Source organism: Catharus ustulatus, chromosome 13 (genome assembly GCF_009819885.2).
Source record: "Catharus ustulatus isolate bCatUst1 chromosome 13, bCatUst1.pri.v2, whole genome shotgun sequence".
NCBI classification, from domain to species: Eukaryota; Metazoa; Chordata; class Aves; order Passeriformes; family Turdidae; genus Catharus; species Catharus ustulatus.
In genome coordinates this window covers 4304408-4332324 of record NC_046233.1, presented here as the reverse complement: position 1 = coordinate 4332324, position 27917 = coordinate 4304408, and the positions used below count along the sequence as shown (strand labels likewise).

Sequence of the window (27917 nt, the reverse complement as noted above, 5' to 3'; positions counted from 1 at the left end):
CTCTTTGCCATGATTTGCCCCTCTCAGAGCACAGAGAAGCTCGGCATCCTCCCCGAGCATCCCACACCCAGGGAAAACCATACAAAAGTGGGAAAGAAAGCCAAAAAAACACAAGAAGTACAGAACAGACTTGCATGACATACATGGCCAGCTAACATCGTTTACAGCTTTGCAACTTCTGAGTTAATTCACAGTATAAACAACAAGGAAAATGTTTCTTCCGAGCAAGACTTCCTGTAAACTGTTCATTAGAGCGCGCGGAGCGCGGGGCTGTGCACCTGCTGATTAACCATGCGCTCCAAGAATAAACACAAACCCCAGCCAGCCAGATTGTTCTGGAATTTGCTCTGAGCTGATTTTTCTTCCCCTATGTTATAAATTGGATTCTACAATAAAACAAACAGCAGAACATAGGTTGCCCAGAGTTAAAATCTACTTTTTACACTACATTGACCACAGCACCCACAGGCACAGCTACAATGTCTTTCTATGAATGGGACAGATTGCCATATGGATGCAGACACTGAACAAGCTGTACAACTCCTGGCGACAAGTGCCTAGGGGACTGTCCTATATTAGCACCACCTGTGCTGTGGAAATTGTGCTCTGTGTATGAAATGGTATTTAAGGGCCCATCGCGATGTTATTTTTGAGTATACACAAAAAGGAAAATTACAGTTAAAAAGAATTCGCTGGCTAGCGGATCTGTTGCTCAGTTCCCAAGATTGTTTCCCAAAGGAATAGCTCTCCTCTTTATTCATGCAGCCCAAAAGGACAAGCTGCAACACATATTAGCAGTTTCACTGCCTGGGCTTATACCATCCTTTTAAGGACAAGAATCTACTTTATAATATACATATGTTTTCCTGATCACACAGAAGAAATTACAGGCCTCCTACCTTACCACCACCAACTATACAGAAAAAACACCCCGTGGCATTTCAGAAATGTTGCTCCAGCAGCAAGCAATGCAATATGAATTTTCCTTGGGCTCCTTCCCCCACTCCTCACTGTGCAGCAGGTAGAGTCACAAATCCTGATTACCAAATTTAAATGTGCATCTCACCACTTTGAAAATACAACCATGTCTGCCTGACAAAAATAGAGTTCCAGATTAGCACAAGATGTTGAGGGAGGGAGGAGAAGGGAAAAGTAGGGAAGAGAGGTATGAGCAGTACCTAGCTGCTCTATGAAAAGAGATTTCCCTCTCTCCAAACTGCAAGAAAAATTAAAAAAAAAAAAAGATGCCAAGAAAAAGTAAAGTAAAACAAATTGAATTAAAGAAAAACAGTTGTAAACTGAACATTACAACCTGGGAAAAATGTTGTCATTTTATTGAGAAACTCATTTTTTTTCCATTAAACCACAGCGAAACGGATAAAGTTTATACAGCTTAATGGTGGAGTTTTACTTTAAATGCTGCTCAATATCTTAGCAGTACCATATAACATGATATAACAGCTGTCATACTAACTGCTCCATTTTTATTGAACAGCACAGAAAACAGTCACACAAAAGTCACTTAAGTCCTCTACTTCTACAGCACTTTCAAGGCTGTTTCTGTTCTCAGATTGTGCTATATATGTTAAAAAAAAAATAACACAGCTCTTTATCAGTTCCCTGCTCAGCTCTTCAGGACAACCAGACCTGAGCAAATTCTGAGGAAGGACCAACTTGCACACAGGAGGAAATAAAAAGAAACAGAAATCCGCAGTGCAGTAAACGAAAACCAGGTCCCTTTTTAAGAGTACTACATAAACACCTCTAATAAAAGAAGAGGACAAATTTTCATTGGACTTTAAGTATTTAGACAGGAATGTTTTAGTAGAAGTTTAACTGCAAAGTGCATGCAATTAACAGAAAGCCATCAGCTATTTCTCCGGTATGTAAAAATAGCATTAAGCTGTATTAAATGCACGTGTAAGTATCTCAGTTGCAAGAAAAGGGAGGAGATATGCAAAGCACTCAGATATCAAACAATGATCTGTTGGCCAGATGGAGGAATAAAACAATACATATGCTAAAATTTGGAAAAGTTCTGTTAGGCGTCTGCCAAGGCTCACCCAATCTATTTTAAGTGCTTTTTGATACATTAGCTTAGTGTTTGGAGTTGTACAACTGATGGTTATTACACAGGACCAGAGAGGAGCTCCCTGACGCCAGGGCAGCTTCCCAAGAACCAAACCCAGCACCCTCCTCCTGCCAGAGGCCACACCAAACATTCACTTTGCATCTTTCATAGGGGAAAAACAAGCAAGCTGCTTTTAGTTTAATGCAGGAATTCCCTGAGTAGTGTGATGATGAAGGAGCTCCTGGGCAGAATGAGGAGCAAGTGGAATTGTACAAGTGATTTAGCACCGTGGCAGACGGCGGGTGCGGGTGAGCACAGGAGGCTCCACACCCCCATCTCAAAAGCACGAACAATAAAAAGTGCCTGATAAGGCTCAGAACTGAAGATTAACAGCCCCAGGTCTGAGTCACAGCCGGTGTTTTTTCAAAGCTGATTACAGAAGAGTGACTCAGAGGGGAGCCCGTTCAAGTAACTGGTGGCATTTCTTTGGCAGGGGAGTGAGTGCCAAGGGATCAGATCCTGGGACACTTTGGACTGTACCTGCACAGAATAAATGGAGATGGCCAGGCTGGTGCCCTGCTGTCACTGTGTCATTGTCACCAACAGCCCAAGCAGCCCCACAGCCACTCCAGGTGCAATGAGAAGGACAGCAGCCATGCGGAAAGCAGGATGGTTTATCACATACCCTGCTGGGCATCCAGCCTGAGTCTCCACAGCAAGGATGGAGGCACCTGAGCTGCTCAGACCACAAGGGTCATGATGAGGTGTGAGTACACGGAGCAGCTAAATACCTCTTGGGAGGAAAGGCCCCAGGAGCACCTATTTCTTAAGGGAGAATGGATCTGAGGTAACCTAATCCAACACAACTCTGCTGATGGTGAAGGATAATGAACTAAAATCAGCTGCAGGGAGCAAGTGAGGGGAGCTGACACGGCTGAGCAGATCTGATGCTGGCACCAGTGCAGAATGAATGCCAGGGACTAAGTGCAGGGGCTGGCCAAGAGAGGATCGGGCCCTGGGAGCATATGGACTGCAGGCTGAACTGTTTCATCCCAACCATTAATAATGGACCCAAGTCTGTAATTCTTAATTGTGCTGAATCCTAGTAATGCCCTCATCTAAGGGCCTTGGGATTTTGATGGAGGATCAGCTGGCATGGAAGACAACAACAGTAAAACACGAGGCATTAGGCCTAAGCAGCAGATCAGTGGTCTGCCACGCCATTCCTCACTTCCCTTCAGAGCCTTCTCCAGACTCTGTCCTCCTGCCACTCTGGCAAGAAAAAGCAGTTTTAAAATCGCTTGTTTATCCCATCCATTTTTCCTATGAGATGGCTGCTTGCTTGTGTGGAAGGGCAAGACTCAAGTATAGTTGGAAAGGGTATAAAGGCAATGAGGGGAAGAGATGGGACTGCTGGCAGATGGAGAAAGGACTCTTGGATATGAAGCCTTTAACTGCAACTCTTCACCTTACCTCTGGTAAACAACAGATGCACTTCTTAAATTAACAGGTCTGGACCTTCATTAACTCACTTGTTTATGTACAGCCTCCACCATCCTGGCCCTGCTGCAGTCAGTGCAGGATGGTGCCAGGGGATGGGACCAGCCCAAGGTGTTCAACAGCTCCACTGCAGCCCCAGACCTCCCTGTTCAAGCCCAAACTGGAGCAACCTCTGCCCACTGCAAAGCACCAATGGATTCTGCACTTTTCCAAACCTACCCACATGGGGAATATTCACAAGCATGCACGTTTCAGGATGCCCACTGTTCATCAGGTTTTACACTTAGTAGCCCCCTGAAGTGACCAGGTGTCCCCTCACTTTATTTTGGTGCTTTTCTTAAGAAAATAGCCAAGTTTCTCCCAAATAAGATGTAGTGGAACAAGATGGAAAGTGGGTACTGGCCCTGACATCTCTAAGCACAGCAGATGTACTTAACTGGCTCCTGTTATTTATTTATTTACTTGTGTAGAGAAAAACTGCTTGTTACTGAAGAAACCCAAATGCTGATAAGATGATGAGAGGTTTGCATGCTGGTTGATGGTCTCACTTTCCCTTATCCTGAATGAATACAAGTATCTATAACTAAATATTTCCCTTAGGGTTCTGATGACTGAGGTATGTTTATTGCATTGAGTGAATTTATATATATAATCAGCACAATAAACATTATTAAATTGTCTGAGTAAAATCAAAGCATGAAACACACAGTCAGTGCTGAATTCTAATGATGTTGAATGCCCATGATTGCATGGGGAAAGGATCTTAACAAGCCTTGATTTGAGCTTTGGCATCCGCCTCACAAATCACACGAAATGTTCTCTCTTTAATAGTGCTGAATATTGATAAATGTCTCTGCACGGCACAACAGGGAAGTTGGTCTCTATTGGCAATCTTTACCAAAGTGTGTTTTTTCCTTCTCTACACTCAAGGGTTTACCCTGAATGATTTAATTATAATTTTCCTTGTGTAAGACAAATTAAAGAGGAGAGTAGGAGTGTCATGCCAAAGCAGATTATTTATCTCCTTAACAGATTGCTGTGCACCAAACCCCAGAGCTGCTGCTGCTGCTACTTAGAGAAACTGGGCAAAATGTGGGACAAAAGCATAGATGTAATATACATTTAAAGCCCAAATGAATGAAAGCATTAACCCATTATTTATAGCTGGAATTGTTTCATTCCCAGGGAAGCCATACATGCAGAAACCAAGCTCAGCACCACAGGGTTCCCTGGCCCAGGAGGGAGGGTGCCTCATGCTTTTGAATGTATTTTTGCTTTTTGGACATCCTGGATGACTTTGGTCACCCACCTACCATTTGCTTTTTAGTCATGTAGGAGAAATGCTGCTGTCACTGGGGCCCCAAGCACAGCAGCCCTGCATGCAGTGGGCAGTGCCACCAGTGTCACCAGAGCTGTGTCCCTGCAGCCTGTGCAGAACCCCAGCCTGGGCTGGCACGGCGACGCGTGGGCACGCCAGGCAGCCAATAGCTACTGCTCCTGCTATTTTAAACCCCCTGTTTATAACCAGAATGTGGTTTTTTTTTTACCCAAGATACAGAGCAGATCTGCTGCTCGCCTGCTGATTCTAACACAGGTGCCTCCTGTCTCGCAGGTCTGGAGCAGCCTCCCAACCTGACCTGTGGGATCAGGAACCCCCTAAAACACAGCCTGAACTATCCCAGTGACATGTGCCAGAGATGACAGTGATGATAGTAACTCCCACATAACCAACTTGCCTCCTGCAGCCCACTCCTTCTCAAAAGCCCAAGAGAAAGGGGTTGAAAACAGTTTTACAACGCACCCTAAAAGTTAATGCTACCTGTATGTGATTATTTATGGCTGCTGGGCAGTCGTTATGATGGCTGTGCTTAACTGTTAGGACACTTACAGATTTTACTATGTGCTTTTTATTGTTGGTTAAATCTAAATAAATAGCTCTTGGTTGTATCAGACTAGAGTTAACAGCCAGTTGCACAGAAGGTGCAGAAACGAGGGGAAATCCACAAGTCAAAAACCTGCCCTGGCCAGCCCAGGCTGTGACTTATGTGATGGGAGGTGGAAGGGCTGATACCTCCCTAGTGAGCCCTTCCCACAGCCCCACCTGACCTGAGCCTGAGCTAGGGACTGCCCCTGAAAGACTCCTTAGATTTGCTGTGCTGAACCAGATGGATACAAGAACACACATAGATTTCACTCTAATGAATGGTGGGAGCAAACTCATGCTCCCACCAGACTCACGATTTTTTCTAGTCTTAACCTTTGCAATCAAAGAATTACTACACCCCTGCTTGTGCCTGTGCTCTCTTTTGCAAACCCACTAAAATTTCACCGAGAGGTTTCAAACATATGTGTGATGGCAGAGCACAGCAACTTCTCCCTCTCTGCTCACTCCCCACCCCAAACTCCCTGCCTGTAGATAAATATCCTTTCAGAAAGGAAACCAGTGCAAAATATCTCACCAAGAGGAGTTTCTGTGTCACATGAAAACCAGGCAGGCACCACGGTGCCTGATGAGACTGCAACAAAACCCTTAAGTGCATCAGGAGGCATTCTCCTGCCTGTAGTCTCCTGCTCTACTTATGGATAAACATGTAATTCAATCACTGCAGCAAATGGATGGCATAAAGCCTCCAAGTACCAAAGAGAGGCAGGACAAAGCAAAGCCTGAAGCTCTCATATTTGTATTCCTAAATGTACCTATTTTGTATTTCGGTATTTCAGAGAATTCAACAGCTATGTAAGAAAAGTATAAGGCAAGCTTAACAACACAGGTACTGATTCCAGCAGTGAGGATTTACTCTTTTACCTAAGACAATCTCAAACAATACCATGGCATGTTTATGCCTTCCTAATTAATCTGGAACTTTACTAATAGAAGCATGAGTATCGCCCTGTCTGTAGATCCCAACTGCCTCCAGGCCACAATTACAGGACTCAGACATGGATTTCCAGGTCTGCTCAACACTATACACAGAGAAAATTCATACTTCAGAACAGATTCCTGTATTTTCACTGCATTTCAAACTGAACTGGATCTGTTTCCTGGTTTAGATTGCCATTAGCACACAGCACGTGCCTCTATTCAGTGAAAGAAGATCCATCTTGCTGCATGGGTTTTTACTTTATATATTCGGTAAGAAAAACATAGATAAAAAATTTATTGAAAAGACATAAACCCATCTTGTTCAGTTCTACATGCAGCAAAAAGGGAATTAATTGTTTAATAAACATCAAATTTTTTTAGTATCCCATGTAAGTCTTCATGAAAACCACGTCCTTGGCACTTACATGCATTATAAACATATTCACTGATGTTCCCACACACGTCCTTGCAATGGGTATATAAAGGATGCCTTACACACACAGCACTTCTTCCAACAGTGGGTGTGCTCTCCTTTAAAATCTATCTATTCCCAGCAGCACTATATGCTTAATATCAGAAAGATATAAGAGGTATTTATATAGCTTCCCTATCAATCTACTTTCAGACCACCAGAAATACAAACTCTATGGCTTAAAAATTCCATTATCCTCTTTCTAATGAATGAAAGGAGGATGGAAAGACAAAGCCATCAGTTTCCATAAAATCCACCTTTCACTAGTGTCTGCTGTAACATTTCTGGATGGGCAAAGGGACTCCCCTGAATGCAAAGGAGTACTGCACTCCCCACTGTACCCACTCCTTGAGACCCTTCCTCCTCCTCCTCCTCCTCCTCCTCCAGCAGCGACGCCGAGGCTGCAGCCAGTGCTGGCACCCACGGCCCCGGCGCCTGGGCCTGTCTATCTCCCCAGAAGCAAAAGTTACGTTGTTAGACACGCCTCAGTGAAATCTGGGGGTGTAAAGAAACAAACCTGCAATAAAGCATCCTCTGGAATAAAGCAGAGCCCGCGCCGAGAAGCACGTCAACAGACAACCCCTGATTTAAGCCATTTCTTTTAACAATGCAAGCCGAGCAAGTATAAATTAACTCACACTTTTAAAAGCCAAACAACACCAGTTAGCTAATTTTATCAGCACTTCAAGAAGGAAAAAAAAAGAAGCCACTTTGTTTTAGAGAAATGTGGTAAACTCAAGCATAATGTGTCTTGTGAAAGCAGGTAATAGAGTAAAAAAAAGCAAGTGTGTTAGATGAGAAAGTGCACCAAAATTTGGTAGAAAAATGGGGACTGTACTGACCAACAGATTTTCTTGCTCACCTCCAGCCTGTAAACCCAAAACACAAGAGCACCACCACATGTGATGCAAAACTCAAAAAAACCCCTCAGCTTCTTCACACTTCCCAATACGCTTATCCAATGCACTTCTAATTAGCTAACTGTGCCCGCATTGATCCAATTAACAAGCCATAAAGATGTGAACAAAAGGAGCATATTCTGCCCAGTGGAGACTCTATTCAGCCACGCCAACACCAGACAGAGCAAGACGTGGAGGACAAAACCGAGGCCAAGGCACTTGGCCACCGCTCCCGAGCGTTTCGCCATCGCTCAGGGACGCTGCGCCGCGATGCTCGGGGTGCAAAACCCGCAGGCACCTACCTCTCCCGTTTAGGAGTGTGGACTGAGAGCTGTCCATTAGTTGAGGCGTGTGGGTTGATGATTAAGGAGGTCTTGGAGGGCGCGGAGGAGGAGACGCAGGTGGTGGACAGGTCCAGGCTGCTGTGGTTGTTGCTGGCTGCCTCCTCCGCTGTGTGCGAGCTTGTCACTTCCTTCCAGAGCTGCTGCAGTTCTGTTGGAATCATGCCTGAAACAAACAAATTGGATAATTAAATCAATTAACAGCTAATTCGGCCGTCTTCAAACAGTAATTAAATCAAAGAGTCAGTAAACAAAGCCTAGTGTTAGTTTTGCCTGTGTGTGTTTTTGCGCATGTATTTTTTTTTTTTTTTTTTTAATAACTAAATGCTAATACTGCACTGCACGACTCTGCTACGCTCTGGTGTGACACCTGCAATACTCATGGAATGCAAAATCTGGGCTGTGGGGCAGAGGGATCCACACAACACAACACCCACACCAAACATCATGTTAAATATTATAATTTTTTGCAATTTTTAGACCAAAGACCCATTTTGAGAGTCCCTGCTTGAGCAAAAAATGCCCCCCCACACCCACAGCAAGGCTGACAGCAAAGGTGGCTACTCTATGTTCAGCTAAGAAATTAAATTTCTTTCTTTTTCCACAATTTTTTTTTTTTTTTCAGGAAAGTGACTACTTTCTAACCTGTTATTAAAAACAAGGAAGGTCTTAGGAAAAAAAAATACTCAGCTTTATTATTATGACAACATGAACCACAACATGACTAATTTTGTGCTTAAGTTTTAAATGATGACAAATAGCTTTGTTATTAAATACAGTTTTTATTAATCACTTTAAGACGTAAATTATGAATTCATATTGTCTTCCTGAAATGCTTTTCAAATTTTAACAGTCAAATTGATTATACTATGATTATTTCATTAACACACCTATCTTTCTCATTAATTTTGGTTTCTCGAACTGCTCACTTAATTGATGGATGTGTCTACCGAAAAACTGTATAACTTTCTATACAAGTAACACTATTATTACTGTCATTTCTTAGATCGATGCTAATGAGCCATTCAAAAGTAAAATGAAAACAGAAAATAAGCTTCAAGAAAAAATAATAATAAAAAATTTTGTTTTTTTAAAATGTGCTGAAGTGGACATCAGAGTTAGGGAGACAACATTCACCAAATTAATGCAAGTGAAAGCTGGAAACTCCAATGGGCCAAATGGAAGGTGAACCATGTGCTCAAGCTGAGATCATGCTTTTGGATAAAGCTGATGTTTGTGACATGATCCAACAAGTCAAGTTTCTCTCACTGCAGACTATTTCAGTGCTCTTTCACAGAAGGCCATGGGAAAAAATTAGCAGTAGAGACACGTCACTCAAATATTCAGGGAAAAAATAATAATAATAATAATAAACCAGTGTCTGTGTGTTTTTAAAGAAGTTTCTCATCAGTGTGCTTCCAGCTCATCGTTTGGGTGAGTGCTCATTGTTTCACCATGTTGTAGCTCTGGAGCTATCCTAAGGAAACCTGCCATTTTCTGAGTGTACAGCAGCAGCTCACACAGGCATGTACCTCACCCAACCTAAGGTATTGAAATAAAAAAAAAAAGGCAGTATGCATTATATTCATTTGAAACACATAATAAAAAATGCCAAGGTCTAAATTTAATTTATTTTTGTCATTTAGAATACAATGGATAGATAATCATCTCAACGTGATCAGCCAAACATCTTTACTTTGCTAAACTGTTAAAGATTTTAATTATGCTAGCTTTGGAGAGCACTGGTCTAATGAGGCGATAGACTCCAGAGAATCTAAGTGGTTAAGAACTGTGAAATGAGTCTGATAGGATTTTTTTATATTCACCGTGGATCGTTTGCATATCAAAGAGGAGTAAATTATTGCACGACAGACCAATAACCTTCCCCGCCTTTCCCAGAGTAGCATTAACAAAAACAGTTGGTCTCCGGTAACGGTTCACTACAAAAAAATGCTGAAATCCTTAAGTATCTGCAATTAATATATATTAGGGAAGAGGCTTCAATTTATACATTAAGTGATCAGATATTCGTAGGACACATCCGTTTCTCTAAAGCCACGTCATTTTCCTTTCATCAGCCCCAAATGCCAATTATATTTTGATGGATTTTGTCCCAAATGAGCATTTAGTTATTAGACATATTCAATTATTACTTGTCCCCTGGAATTAAACCTCTGAGCAAATTAAACAAAGAAAAAGGTCAGTACACAAGCCCGTGTCCTGTTTTGCTGTGTGGGGGCTATTATTTTCAAACACCTTGCACAGTGACAGTGTGGGATGTATTTTTAGCTAACACGCTTGACAGGACTGTCTGCACACTAACAATTACCTGTGAGCAGGGCTGACCCTTACACACTGTTTACTCAGTTGAAACAATAGTGAATAGACTTGTCTGTTGATGATAACATATTGATATGAGAACATATGAGCCGACACCTATTTTTATTTTCCAGAATAAGCAAATAGGGAAAGAATAACTGGCCTTTTTAAATTTTCTTTTATTTTTTTTTTCAAATCTGGATTTCTGCAGGTTTTTAATTAGACACAGGCTATCATCCCTCTCCTCTCTCTGCTCTCCACTTTCCCCTCCTCCCGGTCACTTCTGGATCTACCAGTGCTTTGTCCCAAGGAAAAGCCTGAAAGTGTTACAGCCATTAAAACAGGCATACACATGATATTTATGCCTCTAAAAGTCAAAGTGTTTGGTCTAACTTCCCATGCAAGTGTAATTCCCATTAGTACTAACAACAGCTATACCACAGATGGAAAGAAAAATAAAATATATCCAGTTGTGTGGGGGAAAATGCTGGAGATAGTAAGGATTTTAGGCTGGGTGACATTAATTTAAAGAGTTGTCTGTGATGTCATACATGTCGACACACAAGCCCTTGCCAAAAATTGATTACATCACCTGATTAATAAAATGAAATTAGAAATAGTCTCTCTCCTCCTGCCCTGAATTTAGTTCCTTTAGAATAATTCTGGAGAGAATTTCTGACTAGTCTGTCAAACTGAGCAGCTGAAAGGTATGCTCATCACTCATCCAGCAAAATGGTTAAATAAAATAATAGAACAAATGGCAAAAGCAAGTCAAATAGATCCATGACCACTTGCAATAAATTATGTAATTTACCATTTAACAGTCCCATTCTAACAGCGAGAGCTAAATTTCCAGTCAGATTCCCAGAACTGTGCTGCAATTACTCGAGATCGTTGCAACTTCCTACAGACCAGGAATGGGATCCAGACCCGAAAGTGCCAAATCTCCAGGAGCAATCAGGCACCCGGATGTCTCAGTCCTATTATTTTCACTCGCTGGTGATCTGAAGTGTGATTTGCAGTTTCATTTTGAAGATACTAAAGATCTCACTCTCGCAGCTCAGAACTCTGCTGAAATGGGGTTTATTTTAAAATTGCTGCTATGCACAGATGTAAAGTCTAGATTATAGAAGTGTCTAAATACTAAGCAACAAAGATTACACAAATATAACATTAAAGGATGTGCTATTTTCTTTGAGACAATAGGCGAGCACTAAAAACTAGAATGAAACTAAAATACAGATTTAAACAATCTATTAGTTCTGAAAACATAACAAAAATGTCACTTATGAAGTAGCATTCTCTCCTTGGAAACATTTATTATTATTACAGATACTTAAGAAAAAAAGCAAAATGCTTTAAACTGAATTCACAGCTACATTTACTAGAGGGATGATTTCATTTCTTTTATACACACATTTGCAGTATTTGTTTCAGTCTTGCAAACTGTTCTGAAAACAAAAGGGCATGAGAGATGTAATTTTTTTTTTTTTTAAAGTAAGAAGCATCCATTACCAATTATTTTAAACTACAGCCCTGGCTCTTCATTGCATTTTTCAGGACAACTAGTCCTCTTGATTATGAAAGAAAATGTAGGCACAGGTTTAAAAAATGTATGTTGTGGGGACAGTTGACAGATTACTGCTCACGGAACTCAATTTCCCAACCCCAGGTATCACCGGCTCAAAGACAAACAGAGTTGCTCAACCTCTTTGTGTCCTTGTACCTCCATACCCAGGTGACCATGTTCAAGCAAGCAGAAAGTTGATTTAAACCTCATAATGACATCAGTTTTAAGCCATCGTCTCTCTGATAAAAAGGAATAAAATATCGTGCTGGATTGCAACCCGCCTCAAGTCTCCAGTCCCTCTTTCCTGGCGGCTCCCGCCGCCCCCAACGCTCACAGCTCATTTCCCTGCCAGAACCAGCCCTCTCTGCTTATGTTTGTGTCGTCTCTGGCGTGCAAGTCAGCACCCCTCAGGTTTTAAATACGCTCCTGGGCGAGGACTAATAGTTACACTTCCCTGCTAACCATATCAATCAATGCCACGACGGCTGAATTACCTACTGGTGTCTCCGATGTGTTACCGCACAGATTACACTTCATGCATCACCACATTCATTTCTTTCACATTACACATGAGCGTGTCTTGTCACTGCCCAATTGCCCTCCTTTGGACAGCTTAACTGATGGACTATACAATGAACCTTACTGAGCCAACTTAATGGTATAGGAGCTGTGGGAAAAATTAGCAAGGTTGAAGCTTGAGTCCGGTGGGTGTGTGGGAACAGCCTGGGATGCTTCCAACAATAAATCTGAGGTGTAATTAATGCACGTTACAACATCTTGCAAGCACAAATGGCATTTTATCTAAGTGCCCTTTTTCCCTGGACTCATTTTACACCTTCTCCCCATCACTCTGCATCGATGGTGACTGCCCCAAGCCTGATCCTGCAGCTCCCACCTGGGCACCACCTTCCCATGGATCAGCCTCCAACTCCTGCACAGAGCTGCTTTACATCCAGTTCTGGGATGCTGGGAAGTTGAACTGAGACTTGGGGGGTCAGGGGTCAGGTCCCCAAAAGCTCAGCCTCTTAACACAGGAGTTAAGCACTCAAATACCTTCCTGAGTCTGGTAAAAAAAAACCCTAAATGAAGCACGTCAGCCACACAGCAAAGTAGACTCTACTCCCCAGTTGGGCCTCTGTTTATCCATATAAGTTAATATTCACCAGCCACCCCACTCTCCTTTTTTGCAGCTATGTACACATAAAAAAGGAGGGTGAAGAACGGAATCAATTTCATCTTGTCCCCTCCATTTAAGTGAACAGAGCTGAATGCAAATTCACTGTATGATTTAGAAACTAGGAATAGCCCTAAGGCTGCTTTCAAGATCCCAAATCATTCAACCTGGGCTGACTCAAGCTATGAAGGTGAATGTTCAAATTTATTATGGGACAAGGGAAGGAGAAGGCAGGATTATGCAGAAATACCAGCATCATGGTTGATGCCATGGCATGCATGCATGAGCCATGCCAAACCCAAACAGTCTGCTTTAACCACAGCAGCCAGAGCTCAGGCAAATCTGTTAAACTGTCCCACGGCTTGCAGACAAACCCAGTTTAAAAAGTAAAATAATAAATTTAAGCCAAAAAAGAAAAGAGAGACTAAAACCCCTAGGTTATAATCACTGTCAAAAGCATTGTGGATTTAAGTAGTGCTTTCAGTGTATCAATGTCTTAAAAAAAAAAAAATAAATTGGGATTTCAGCAAAGCAGTAACTTCTTGCAGAGTGCAGGACTGAATAAAGACATAGGAGGATCTAATTGTCAATAACACCATTAGAATTAAATGGAATTAATCCCAATTTGCTTCAGTATGGAGGAAGGAACAGAAGCACCGAGGCAGTGACACAAAGGCTGTGGAGAGCAGCTGTGGCCCCTCTCCCTGGCAGCCACAGGCACTCAGAGCTCCCCAGCCTGTGGGTCAGAGCTGCTCTGTGCCAGCTCATGGCCAGGCTGGGACCAGGAAGGCCCAATCAACACATCTGGGAAAGGAAAAGCTGCTCTCACACACCCTTAGCCATGAAGCCAGCACCAGGAATCGATAAAGACTCCTCCTGTGAAGGATTCCAAGCCCAGATGAGCACATCCAGCAGCTCTGAGTCTGCCAGACCGGCTGCAGCTGTGCAAACTGCATGTGAACTCCAAGCCCTCTGCACCCCGCCAGTCAGAGCAGCCCAGACTGCAGCACCGCCCTTCTCAAAAAACACCTTTATAATGCCCACCCTGCCCATCAGCATCTTTCTGTGCTTGTTATTTCAGGAGCCTGTGAGCTATTTCTCTCTCTCCCACCAAGTGACAATGCTGTTGGAGTGTGCACACCCTCAAACCCCTCACCTACCTTGTGCAAGGGGTTGCAAAGGCAGAGTAGGCTGCCCAGGCTGGATGGTCAGCAGCCCCTGACGCTGCAGAGACAGGAGGTGCTGCTGCTGCAACTGCTGCATCTGTAAGAGCTGCTGCTGGAAGGCCAACTGCTGCGTGGCCACTTGCTGCTGCTGGGGCTGGAAAAAACACAATAAATAAAAATTAAAATGCTTGTTAATGCAAGAGTAAAGCAGAGGATTTACAGGGCTCCTTGTCTCAACTTGCTTCAACTTCTGATGGCAGTCACTCGGTACCAAGGCCAAGCCAGCAAGCCCACCACCCCTGGCAAAGACCCCAAGGTATGTTTAGATACTGGAGCTAACATAGGCTTGCACATTCCCATCTCCAGGGGTTAACTTTCACCCAACCTAAATCCCTGCTGCCACCCCAATTACAAATTTATACAGCATTTCTTGCTCCATGCGCTCATGTTTTACCCCAAACGTGGCTGTGTTTCAGTGGTGGGTGAAGCAAACACTGATGAAAATCCTGGGTAATTCTTTGAGGCACAGAACATGAGAATCACACCCCCACGATCACATCACACTTAGGTGTAACAAGAAACCCTGCACTGTGCTCTGTTTGCTCATTCAAGGGTTGTCTCAACTATTAAGGCAATTCGACTGGTTTAATTTATGGTATTTTATACTCACTCTCTTCTTCATCCATCAAGCCCCACAATACTTTCTGTTACACTGGAATTATTCTGTGCTGTATTTAAGGCTGCTACTTCTGCACTTTGAAATTTTTAATTATTCTCACTAGAAAGAAGATGGAGTTGCTTTACTCCACAGGGATGTGAACCTTGAACCTTCGAGGTGTAAAAGAACATGTTGCTTTTCTCACTACTGTACCCGGAGAAGCTTTTAACTACTCTGTTTATCACTTCTGACATAAATAAATGAGAAAAAATCAGACCTTTGAAGAAGAAAAACTTCATCTAATATTGTTAATTAGCCATGACAAACGATGAAATAACATTGTAAATCTTTCATAGAAACAGCCACTAGATTTTAATTACACACATTCATAATTTAGCAAACAACATCTTACTTGAATGTGAGTGTTTAATATGTACAGTACTCGAGGCTTCAGAGTCCTTAATTTTGTTCAGTTAAGGAAGCCTCTAGGTTTTGCTTCCATGCTCATCTTGTATTTTATTTGCTTTGTTCTTTAAAATCCATGAAAGGCTTTGCATTTTGATAAATATCTTTTTATTTATTGTACAATGACAGGAGGAAAACTTTTGTTGTGTAAAACATCAATACATCATGCCAGTGTTTAGCAGTTCCTTGTGCTAGCCAAAAAAAATTAATGTAGATTTCCTTAGTAATTATCTGAGTGATAGAAAGATAATACAGTGCAGTAGTACAATAAATAGAAGGAAATTATCTAATATCCCTAATCTGCTAGGAATCATATCAAGGTGGAGGTCTTATACACATTATGGCTAACAATTATGGAAAGAAAATTAACTCTTACCAAACTGCACTTTCACACACGAACCCCAGCCAGATCCCAAGCTCTCTGTCACCCTTCCTTGACACCAAGCCAGAGGATCACTGGCCCCATTCCCTACTGGTGTTACACAGGGAAAAAGCACCACCAGAGCTGCTGGACAGACAGACTGACAGACACCAACTGTGGGTCTGGCCTCCACCTTCTCATACCAACACATCCCATCAATTCTGAGACTTTACACCCACAACTCTGAGAGTGAGCCATTCCATTAATCTTATTATAAACTCAGTTTATCTTATTTCCAAAGGAAACCTTGGACTTCAGGAGCACATCTAAACAAATAGGTGTTTGGATATTCTGAAACTCGGAGAGTTTACATTTCTTTGCAACAGCTTGCTCTGACACATCCATTTGTTGCAACTATTTGCAACAGCACCATATGCATGCAGGCCCCAGCAACAGTTGTATTGAGTTAAAGTAACGCTTGCCTCCATAAATATTAATTTAAAAATATATATACTTAATGTGTTTATATTAATATATTTATATTATTAGTATTAGGTGTAGTAAGCTGTGTTTTACCTATTTGCCATAAGAGTGGAAAGTTAGCATATGGGTTTTTTTAAAAAAAACCTTTATATCAATTGACTGATGCCCTTTTGGTTGTCTTCTCAGCTATCCTAAGAAAAGCTCTTGAACACACTCTACTTTGAAAAGCCAGGATATAAAAGTATACAAGGCCCATTGTCCAAGAAAGAATTTAAAAGCAAGACACGTTGCCAAACTGCGCTCCCCACCCAGTTACCAAACACAGGATACAAGGCAGTTTGTTTACTTCTCACAATTGAATGCATACAAAAAAGGTCTCGGTGCAGTCCTGTTGTCAGGTCAGTAGTCAGTGTTAAAATGCTGAAATATCCTGATAAAACTTGCATTTTTGATCCCCTCCCTAAAGCTTCTGTCAAAGGTCTGTTTTCCTTTCTTAGGTTACTCCCTACTGCCTAACATAAACTGTCACAGTGCCGGAGGACAAACGGCCGTGCTCGGGAAACAGCGCGCTCCGTCCAGCGCCGCGGCTGCGCAGGTCCCCAGCACCCCCTGCCTTTGGGCAACCCTGAATTTTCCAGGGGAGAGTAGGAACAAGGCTGAGATCCCCCCCAGCACCTCTGCCCCTCGCTGTCACTGTTCACACCGAGCAGCCCTCGAGTGAAACCCCCAGAACCTCACTGGGGTTCGCCTGCTGCCCTGCTTGGGGGTCGGGTCCCTTTCACCAGCGGGGCTGGGGAGGTTTGTTGTGTTTTCCTTCTTTCACCAGGGCACAATAGGACAAGGCACTGGCAGAATGACTTGGGGGATGCCGTACATGAATACGCTTGTTCCATCTGTCAAGGTACACGCTCAGCCCTCGTTAGCGCGGCAGCCGCCGGCCCCCACCACGGCACTGCCCGCCAGTTTTCAGTGCCAGAGGGAGGGGGAAGAAATAAAATAACACAAGGCCACCTTTTCCATGCTAATTTAGCAAGAATAACCTCCTTAAGCTGGGCTGAACAAACCTGTGGGGTGAAATGCATTGTTGAAATGGACCTCCACTAAAACCATCAGCAAAAATACTCCCTCCCAAACCCCTGGAATAAGCTGAAGAGAGTTAGGTCCTTGTTCTCTTTCCAGCTATCGTGTTAAAATGCTCTTCTTGAAACAGGAAGGAGTCCTTTCTTATTGTTGCTTTCGCTAGTGTAATATCAGAAGTGTGACCACAGTAAATCAGTGTGTTAGATATTGAAATGCCATCACATTGTCTAACTTCCCTTCTTGTCTTTTTTAACACAAAGTATTTTTTTCTTTAAGCTCCAAGCCCTCATCTTTGTGTCTGAGATGCTCTCCTGTCTGACAACAGCAATTTAGAAGAGTTAACTTTTATCGTTCATTCTGCTGTGTAACTTTCCCCTTCAAATTTCTTTATCTGCCCTCTGAGCTCATCTGAACTTTCATGTTCTCCCAGCATGCAGGCTTGCATTCAAAACTATGTCTAATAGACCAAATAAGAGGTTAATAAGAAGTGGCAACAGAAAGAAAAAATACAATCCCTGGTAACTGATAAGAATGACAGTGGCAGCCCTTTATTGTTTGTCTTCAAATATAGAGTTAAAGATCTTTAAAAAACTAAATTTTGACGCCTTTGAAAAGAAAGAAGCACAAAATAACAACAGGGGGTTATTGCCTGCCAGCCACAGGGGAGAAGCTCCATAATTCTTATTCTCCCTTTTGAAGGCTGTTAGAAATCTGATTCAAAAAAGCAACAGCAGAAGGAGAAAGCCTCTTGAGGCTATCGCCATTTCCTGTGATCATGCATAATGCGTTTCAAAAGTGGGTTTTTACCAATTCTGTTGATCAATTGCACCTCCTTCATATTCCCTCTTTTTTCTGCTGTGTTTACATCTGATGTGACTCAATGACAAGCGCTGTCTGAGACTGTGAAACAGACCTGTCATGTTGATTTATGGGCGCATCAAACCACGACTTGTCCAAACTGAAGCTCGCAGTTCATTAATTAGAGAGTTGTGACTTTGAAGTCAGCTTTCAGACTGTGGTTTTTAACATTTGGCTTAATTTATATGCTCTTGAATGTGGATCTCTAAGGAAAAAACTGAAATTCCCTTCTTGTCTTTGAACTTCTTTTGACCGCACAATAATCATTTCTTTGTCCAGAGTGATGCCTGCATCCCAGAGTCATTAACGCGCATTGAACTGCCACTGATGAGTAAGCCCTACTGAATTAGAAAAACAGCCAGCAAAACAAAGCTGAGAGCATTCTGCACAGTGATATCTCACAATTACATGCCTTCCCTCCCTGTGCCATTTCCATTTTAATTACTGTTAGTCCTTTAGATTTACATTTTAGACACTTTTTAATCTGTTCCCTTTTTATTATAGTGGCGCCCGTAAGCGCGCTATGGTTAAGGTTGTGTCAGCGTTTCCATTATAAACCCCCCTGTTTTCAGGGGTTTATAACTCAGCTGGAAAAATTCACCCTGGGTTGAAACTTGGCACAGGTGGCACGATTTGCCAAAATTTCAAGGGGAATAGGGAACAGAAATCGCTGCATGCTTTGAGCAACACCCCTTGCCAGGTGACAGGAGATCCGCCGCTGTCACTGGACATCACCCAGTGCCTCTCACCAAGAGGCAGCTTTCTAGGATCTACCTAAGGCAGCACTGATGTCAGATTAAACAGGAAAGTCCCAAACTCCTCCAGACTTAAGAGGCAGACTCAGCACCTTAAAACGTAATTGCAGGAAAATTACATTTAAGCACACCAAAAACAATGAACAAAGTTTCGGCTTGATGGGTGTTGTGGAAGGAAGTGTATCTAAAGGACAGGAGGAAACTACCCTGGTCTGTCCCCTCCAGTTATGGACCATGGTAGAGCAAGGTCTCCTTCCACCTCTTCTCCTTGTCTCCACTGATGCTGCTCCAGTGTGGTCCCTCCTGCTCAGCCCATGCTGCGAGGAATGTGCAACCAGAACCTCTCTGGCTGGAAAGTGCAAGCCCAAACCCAACACCTCTCAGCATTTTGCTTTGTTCAGAGAGGATAACAGCAATCTGGGCCAGCTGCCTTGCCCCCTCCCCTCTCCACCATAACTAACTCCCCAAAGCACTCCCCCAAGATGCAAGTCTAGATGCCTGCTCCAGGACTCATACCGAACAGCAAGGCCTGGTCCCCTGCTATAAAATATGTGGCAGCAAGCAAATGGAAAGCACAGGAAAACACAGGCGAAAACAGGACAATAACTCTAAATCTGAAAGCTGAGGCCCGATAGAGTCAGTTCAGTTGTGCAATCATTTATAAGATGAATGACAGTTTAATAGCCACTAGACAGTCCCCAGGGATCTGTGGTTTGAAAGTAAAATGGGTATTGTCTGTACCTCTTTAGGCTGTTTTCCAGCATGTTGTTGCTGTAAAAGTTGAAGCTGCAACTGTTCCTGTTGTTTCTTATAAAACTCTTGAAGCTGCTGCTACAAAGAAAAGGAAAGATGGTAAGTAACAAAGTGGAGAGCCAATTCAGTGTCCCTTTTGGTGTAACACACAAACTGTGATTTGAAAAATAGCATCCTTTTATCTGTAATGGTCTGACCTTTAGTTTGAAACTCAACAATAAATTCAGTGCACACTGACTATTCTTGGCATTATCGTTTGAAAAGTAATCTCCAAAATGAACTGATGAAAAACATACCATTTTCTACACAAACTAATTAAAATAAGGCAAGGAATGACCTTTGATTGTAACAACAAAGCCAGAATGCCCTTGCTGAGAGAGCTTGCCGAATCTCTGTTGTGAAACACACATGCTTTCTAAATGATAGGGTTTGACTGTATTAAGTGTTGTTCAATACATGCATAGACATCCTGGGAAATACTCTCCTCCTCCCGCTCCCCAGATGTGCTCTGCACAGGCAGAGCTGTGGTCACTGGCAGGACGGAGCCTGGGAGCCAGGAGGGAGCAGGCAGGGTCGGGCTGGGTGGATGCTGACACCCACCTGGGCTCTGTGGGACACCACAGTGCCAAACCCTGTGACAACAGAGCCTCAGGGCCTGCTGGTGGCCACCTTCCAGCTGAGAAAGGACCACGGGCTGAGAGAAGCACTGACACACAGCCCAGCATACGTTGGCTGAAATCATACAGGCTTGCAAACCTCTCCACTTCTGTTTCCACAGCCCTTTATGGCTCCAGATGGAAATAACGAGGTCTAAATTGGGAAGTATTGCCCTTCTACCTTGTTTATTCCAATTAGTCAGGGCACACCAAGCCTTCTGAGGGATGCAGGCAAAAGCAACAGGGACATCTGCCGAAGTCCTGACACTTAAATATGCATCTGTATTATTTAGCTGATCTTGGAAACACTCCTAGCACTGCTGCCTGGATTTGTTTCCAGTAGCTATTTCTAGAATTAAAAACAAAAGAGCAGTCATTTCAGCTCACAGCATGGCTGCTCCAAGGTTCAGACCTGAGACCTGGGCAGCTTCTTTCCCCAAGGGTGCTCCAGGAGGTGAAGCCTCCAGCATCCATAGGGGCCACCTGAGCAGCTGTTAAGGAAACAATTACCTGTTGAAGCATGAGTGCCTGCTGCTGTTGGAGCAGGACTTGGAGTTGCTGGGGAGTTAGCACTTGTTGCTGGAGGATCTGCTGCATTTGCTGGGGAGTGATCACTTGAGGTGTCATCATAGCCACCGACACTGGAACCTGAAAGGCCAAGAGGAGAGAAGGAGGATCAGAGCACATCCCCACAGCTCCTCCAGCATCCCCGTGCCAGGGGAGCCCGTTCCTGGCATCAAGGTGAGCGTCCTTACAGCCCACACCGGCCAGCACGCAGGTACTGACCACACCTTCCCAGTGACTGAATTCCCCTTTTGCAAAACACTATTGGCTGGAAATTCCTTAAAGTAAGTAATATGGTAAAGATTTATTTATTTTTACAAGAAATCATCGGCTGGGTCCTTTCCCTCCCAGAAAGCCCTTGCCTTCTGCAGAGAAATCCAACAGCCAAATATCCCGCGCTGATGAGATCTAGACCCTATTACGACAGGTTTTTCAGAAAATTGAAGGAAGGCTCAGTGATGTGAATAACAGCACTAGACTCCTATGCAATTTTTACAGAAAGGCCCTACCACGATGTCTTTACCATTCCATATTCACCCAGCATACAGATGTCTTCAATTCTTTCATATTATGTGAGATACCATTAAAAGCCGCTTTCCATGACATTTCAGTGACAAACAGCTACAGTGATGAACTTGATAGCATTTCATATTTGCAACTGTTAACACGTTTCTGCACGGGCATCTTTGCAAGGAACCTGTACACTGTATCTGAAAGGATGATGTCTTGTTCAGATAAAACACTGACATTAAAATGACAGGCTGTCTTGGCCAAGGTTACACAAATTGTATTCAAGCGGATACCTAATGACAATGCTATGAATTCTGCAAGCTTTCTAGAATGTAATTTAGCTATTCAAAATAATCACTGCACTTGTGTTTAATTTGCAGACTACATGAGAACCATTTTGTCAGTCCCAGTAATGCAAGAAGACTATTTCCCTAGAAACCCACCCCTCTACCCTCCACCCCAAAGAAGGGGAAAAAAAGAGGAAAAAAAAACAATAGAAGAAAAGACAAAACCCAGATGAGTTTTAACAGTAATATTGAAGCACCTTACTTTTCTATAGTTTTAAATCAAATACATGACAGCACAAAACTAAAAGCAGTAAAGGATATACTTTGCTAAAAAGGATCTCCTGTCATCTCATGTATTACAATAAAAGGTAATAATATGTTTAGCACTTTTTCCGTGAACCACTTTTAAAAAAAAAATCAGCAGACAATAGCTGATCAGAAGATAAAGGAGTTTAAAAAAAAATCCTCCAGTGTAGTAGTAAGCAAGAGAGAAATGCAGTATTAATTTTATGTAACATAATGTCTTAATATGCAGTTTATCTTGACTTTTTCACATGATTTGTCCTGTCATTTGCATAGCAAGCTCTCATTCCTAATTTCACAGTCATTATGCACTGATGTCCTGATTTCTCAGCATCACTAATCTTGATGAACTAAAAATGGTTCCTGAAGGTCAGACACATGTACAGTGCACATCTCCCCGTGTTGTTGTGTACATGTCGTGTGCCAGGGCCAGACACTGCCTCCAAAACATCTCCCTGAGCACAGCCCAGCAAGGGCTCGATGCCTCTGACATCTCATTAATGCCCACGTGGCATTAGGTCCTCTGAGCCCTTCCTGTGGCACAGCACCTTCCCACATCACTGATGGGGTCCAGTGAACGCTGGTAAAAGGAGATTTAATTATGAGACAAACACCACAAAACACCAAAACCAGTGGCCATTCTCCCATGGCCGGTGCCACATCCCCGTGCCTATGGGAAAGCCATCACCTCACCAGGCAGGACCAGCTCTGAGGACACTGAGTCATCAGGACGAGTAATCCCATTAATTCAGAGTATCTTAATCCACAGTCTTTTCAAAACTTTTCTGGGAGTAGAAAATTATTTAATTAAATCCTGCCGTCACTATCTTCGCCCCGAAGCGTGACTCACCTTCATTATTCTCATCCCCAAAGAAGTTTACTTTACCCTGGGGTTTGTACTACTTCTCATTGAAGCTGGACCAAGCAAACAGAAGAGGAAGCATGTTTAAGTATGTTTTCTGTGCCCTTCTTGGAAGATAGACAAGACAAATACTCTTCAGTCAGATTTATGACGACAAGCAGGGATACAGACAGGAATAGGGTGGGGTGCTGTAAACCCTACACATCGGTGATTAATCCAAAGGGCTGCATTCTGCCGTCAGCTGGGCAGGGACAACTCCCATTCACTTCCATGGCCTTTCTGCACGTTTATCTTGGGACAGATCTGCCGATTAGGCCCTGTCTTTGAAAACTGGCCATGTACCTTCCAGTAACAAATCTCTTAGCTGCACACTCCTTGCTAGAACAGAAGCACTTAAGCAGAAAGAATAAATATAATCACATATGTACTGCACACAGCCACAGAGTACAAGTACACAGAGCACAAGTTTGTGTTCAACTTCGTTTTACCATCTGAAACCACATTTTCACACCACACCTGCACTTCTAAAGAAGGTGCTGCCTTCCATTTATAAACACAGCCACGTTTAGCCACAGCCTGTACTTTAGTTTATCACGAAAGCAGCTTATGGAAACCTTGCACAAACAAATTCAAATGAACCAGAAACTATCTGGTTAAAAATTACAACACACATCCCGGACGAGCGTGGGCACACACGGATGGTCTGAGGGACTTTAAACAGTTAAGAATGATGGCCTATATATCCACTCTCTTAACTCCCAACGTCCAACTTTTCCATGTAGCTAGTCCCTGGTAATACTAGGAATCAAAGGGCATGCAGCACCAGCAATAGGCTATTATAGCCCACACTTTATTACCCATTACTACCGAGGTCATTAGCGGTAAGAGTGATTGTACCGGTCTTAACCTATTGATCATTGTAACTACTATCATTTAATCCCGTGTTGAATGTCTGGAAAGCTGCTAAAGGCACACAAGAGAGAGTGCTTTAGTGATGAGAAATATAGCCAAAGCTTGGAAATTACACTTTGATTCATAAAATCTAGCCAGTGGTTTAAATCAATAGTATTTAAAACAGTCATGTAAGTTCTTAACTACAGCTCTCTAATATTTATGGGTCCCTTTTTGAGTGTATTCAGTCAAAACTAAACTTTATTTTAGATACTGTGCAGTATACTTTACATTATGTTAGATAAAAAATATTTATTTCTGATATTTTGTCTGATAGTGAGTGAAACCTAAACCAAGAGCTATAAATTCATTTTAGATTTCTATCTCTCAGATGTCAACTTAAATGTGTTGCCAAAAAAAATTACAAACCAACTTTAAAAATGACTTAACTGTTTAAGTACATGAAAATGAGCATGTTTTATGAGTTAACAATGAATCACAGAAGGCAGTCTATGAAGAACTAAAATAATTCTGTCTTAGTGCCTTCAGGGAGTTGAAGTTCAAATTAAACTACTGGCAGATATATTTAAAGAATGTTAAGTTAGCATGCAGAGAAGAAATCAATCTTTTATTTTTTCTTTCAAGTTGTTTATTTCTATTTTGCACTTGAAACATGATTGTTGTTATTGATATGATTAATGAACTACTTTTGGTATTGTTGACTGATAACAATAGGGTGTGGTAGATACCCAGCTGCATGTAAACCTGGCAGCAAAGGTAAAAATACAGCTGCAATTTGGCTTTGGGAGTTGTGCTAGTATGGACCTGCTGACATGCTAATACCATCAACGGCAAAAAATGTCTTTAATACTCACAATTGTCTTCACTCACTGTTTCTCCCAGGGTTTTGCTTCTGCTCCTCCGCATCCCCCAAAGCCCTCCCGGCCCCACAGTCCCCTCTGAGACCCTTCCCTTTCAAGCCCTGAAAATGCCCTATTTTGGCAAGACCGACCAAGGGAAACTTCCACAAACTTGGGCCAAGCTCCCCTTTAACTTCCCCACGAAATTCCAGCAGGGATGCATTTGTCACTCCTCCACACAACCCAGACAAGGGTCACAGGGATGAAAATGATTTAGCCCTATTTAATCATCTCCATTCCCTCATTTTCGGTGATATTAATATAATTAAATACTAGTTAAATAATTTCAAGTAGTTTAATCTTGTATGAAGGGAAAAAAGAAGAAAAAAAAAGGAAAGAATGCCATTTTCACACCCGGTGCCTCCGATGCTGGATACGGCTGTGGTTCTGTTAACTGTTAGCAGGCATGCATGGAAGATGGGGAGGATTTCCTTAATTCATAAAGAATAACTCTGCCAGAAAATCCTTTTCTCCTGCGATCTATGTTCGAACTTGATTTCAGTAAGCCAGGCACCTTGGATTTCCAAACAGCAATTCTTCGGTTAAAGATTTTGTGATAAAAGTTGAACGGAGCAAAACAGCTGAACACAGAAAAGAACAAGTCACTGAGGAACAGTTAAAAATACTGAACTACAGTAAAAATAGCTACGGTCACGCAAAACCAAACAATGAACTTGAGCTGTCCTATTAGCAAGATATTATTTGCAATATATTTAAAATATATTAAAAAAAATTCAGGCGAAACAATGCAAAACAGGAGAAGATAAAGCACTGACACCCTGGCAAGCAGAGAGGCACGATGCCACAAGCCAGAGCAGAGCCCAGCAAAATAAGAAGTGTTGAAGGCAGGCAGGACCTGCTTCCATCCTGACACTAAAACATTTCCGACATAATATTTCATCCTCCAAAATCCCAACACAAAAACGCCACCGTCGGAATTATTCACGCAGGAACTGCAGTGCTGGTTCATTATGCGAAATGGAAGCTCACTTTTAGACTTAGTTCTTTTGCCACAATACAGCACGGCGCATTAAGACAGGTAATGTTTATTATATTAATGTAAAATCAGCTAAGTAGTCAGTCATTAGCATAACTGTGCTCTCTGTAACAATACAACTCCCTATTATAAGGGGAGGGGGAACCTCCTTAAAATTAAATTAGCATTTTATTATTATAATTTTGTTTATTGTATTTTATCAGGAGTGAAGATCTCCTCCTGACCCACAGAAAGCAGAAGGATGGGCTATGCTGACATTCCCTGGCATGCCAGGATGTCTGCCGTCTTCTGTATTCTCTTCTAGCTGAGGAAAAACGGGAATATTTTCGTATTTGTTTACAGAATGAAACATCTGATCTTATCTTCCACTTCTCATGCATACCAGGTTTCTCACTAAGTGCCAGGATAATTGTTTCTGCTATAATAAATACCCATTTAATTTGCATAAAAATATAAAGTTTACATAAATTAAATCCTTTCTACATCTAACATTTGTCAAATAGAGACTAAAGTAGAACATACACACACATCCAAATACCCCTTTAATAAGATGAGTGAGATTTTAAGCTTGAGATTACCATCGTGATTTTTCACATTTTAAAAAGTTAACGGTTTTGATTCCTTCTCTGGCATAAAAGGAAAAATTATATAACCTGCTGTACATGGTTCCAAACAGTGGTGATTTTATAATGATTCAGTTTAAAACTAAAAAGAAAAAAAAAAAGAGGAAAAACACCCTGCATTTTTTCCAGAGTTTAGGAAAGGAAATGTTAGATCAACATATTCTGCCAAAAAAGCCTCAAATAAACCAAAAGCAATCCTGCTTAGAAACGTCCAAAATACCCCTAAAGCCCTTGAAAACCCCTTGAAACCCTCTCTCCCAAACACCCTTAATATACTGAGAATGATCATGGTGTCAGACTCCTTGCATTTGTGTATTAATTCATACATACATTATGGAGAGCTTAATTAAATAATAAAAGACCATGATTGAACCAGCAACATTTAACATGCCCAGAATTTCATGTGAGTGAAAGGGAAGTGTTAAACAGAGGGGTTTTTTCTTTTTCTTTCTTATGGTAGATTTTGAAGAATTGCAACTCCCAACAGATTTCTAGGAAGGATGAGCCCTCTTTACATCCCTGGCTATTTTCTCCTGCAAGAATCAAATCCACAGATGCCTGCTCTTCAGACTCGGGGCATTTGAGATGACGTACATTGTGGTGGCCAGATGAAAAAAAAAACCGAATGATTCTTGAAAAAAACCCCACCTGGTTAAATCATGCTGTTTATTTCCCACACAAACCAGAGCTCTGCTTAAACACTCAGGTTGGCTTTGCCACTCTGGTTCCAAGCGACGCCTTTATAACAGTTGTAAACTTTATTTGCTTAAAAATGTGCAGGTTTTCACACCTATGGCAGACACCTACAGCTGAACATCACAGCTAAGCACAACGGTGCAAATTAGATTCTAATGAGAAAACATCAGTTGCTTCTTTGACAATTTTGCCATTCACTGATTTACTTCTAATGAAGACGCACTCCAACCAGCCAGCTCGCCGTGTTAAAGGTCAAAGCACGTTCAAAAAAATGCCTCACAAAATCAAGGCAAATGGGAAACCCGTAAAGAAACCTTCTCATAAAGTGGCGTGGCAATTAGAGTAATTGTGCAAAAAGCCGTCTTCGATAAAAAGTAAAAGAAATTAAGCTGCCACTACTGTAACAGGTTAGATGAAAATCAAAATTTAATGTATTCTCCCTTGTGTCGTCTTGTTTTGTCAAGACATCAAATAGAATTGGAAAGTACAAAATAACAAGCCCTTGAGAAATCACAGAAGCCGACCTTTTTGATGTTGTTGGTTTACCTTGTTCTCAGTTATTTGAACAATGATGTTTCAGATTTAAGGGCAAGATAAAGCTTAAAAATTAAAACCCGTTGTCAGTTTGGGGAGGAGGGGGTGTTGTCCCTCCCAAGTAACAGAGCATCTTACCTAATCAATGAAGGCAAATCCACCCGAAACTAGTGCACAGAACAATTAGCAATTCCACTTATTTGTTCAATATTCAGTCTGGGTTCTGTAACATTCATTCAACTTCCATACAGACTACAGATCCTCCTGCTAGCGCAGAAAACTGCGC

At 42.1% G+C, this 27917-nt stretch overlaps 1 protein-coding gene across 11 annotated transcripts in view; it reads right to left on the bottom strand.

Annotated features, from left to right (window-relative positions):
* Positions 1–27917, bottom strand: part of FOXP1 (forkhead box P1) — a 379323-nt gene that overhangs the window by 54329 nt on the left and 297077 nt on the right. For 9 of the 11 annotated variants that reach the window (XM_033071478.1, XM_033071484.1, XM_033071479.2 and 6 more), the window contains 4 exons: positions 20955–21092; positions 19777–19866; positions 14370–14529; positions 8108–8312 (listed from right to left, as the gene is read on the bottom strand). In XM_033071478.1, coding sequence (XP_032927369.1) covers positions 8108–8312; positions 14370–14529; positions 19777–19866; positions 20955–21092 — 593 coding nt within the window. The remainder of the gene's footprint in view (positions 1–8107; positions 8313–14369; positions 14530–19776; positions 19867–20954; positions 21093–27917) is intronic. The other 2 variants (XM_033071483.1, XM_033071489.1) reach the window with 1 other exon arrangement.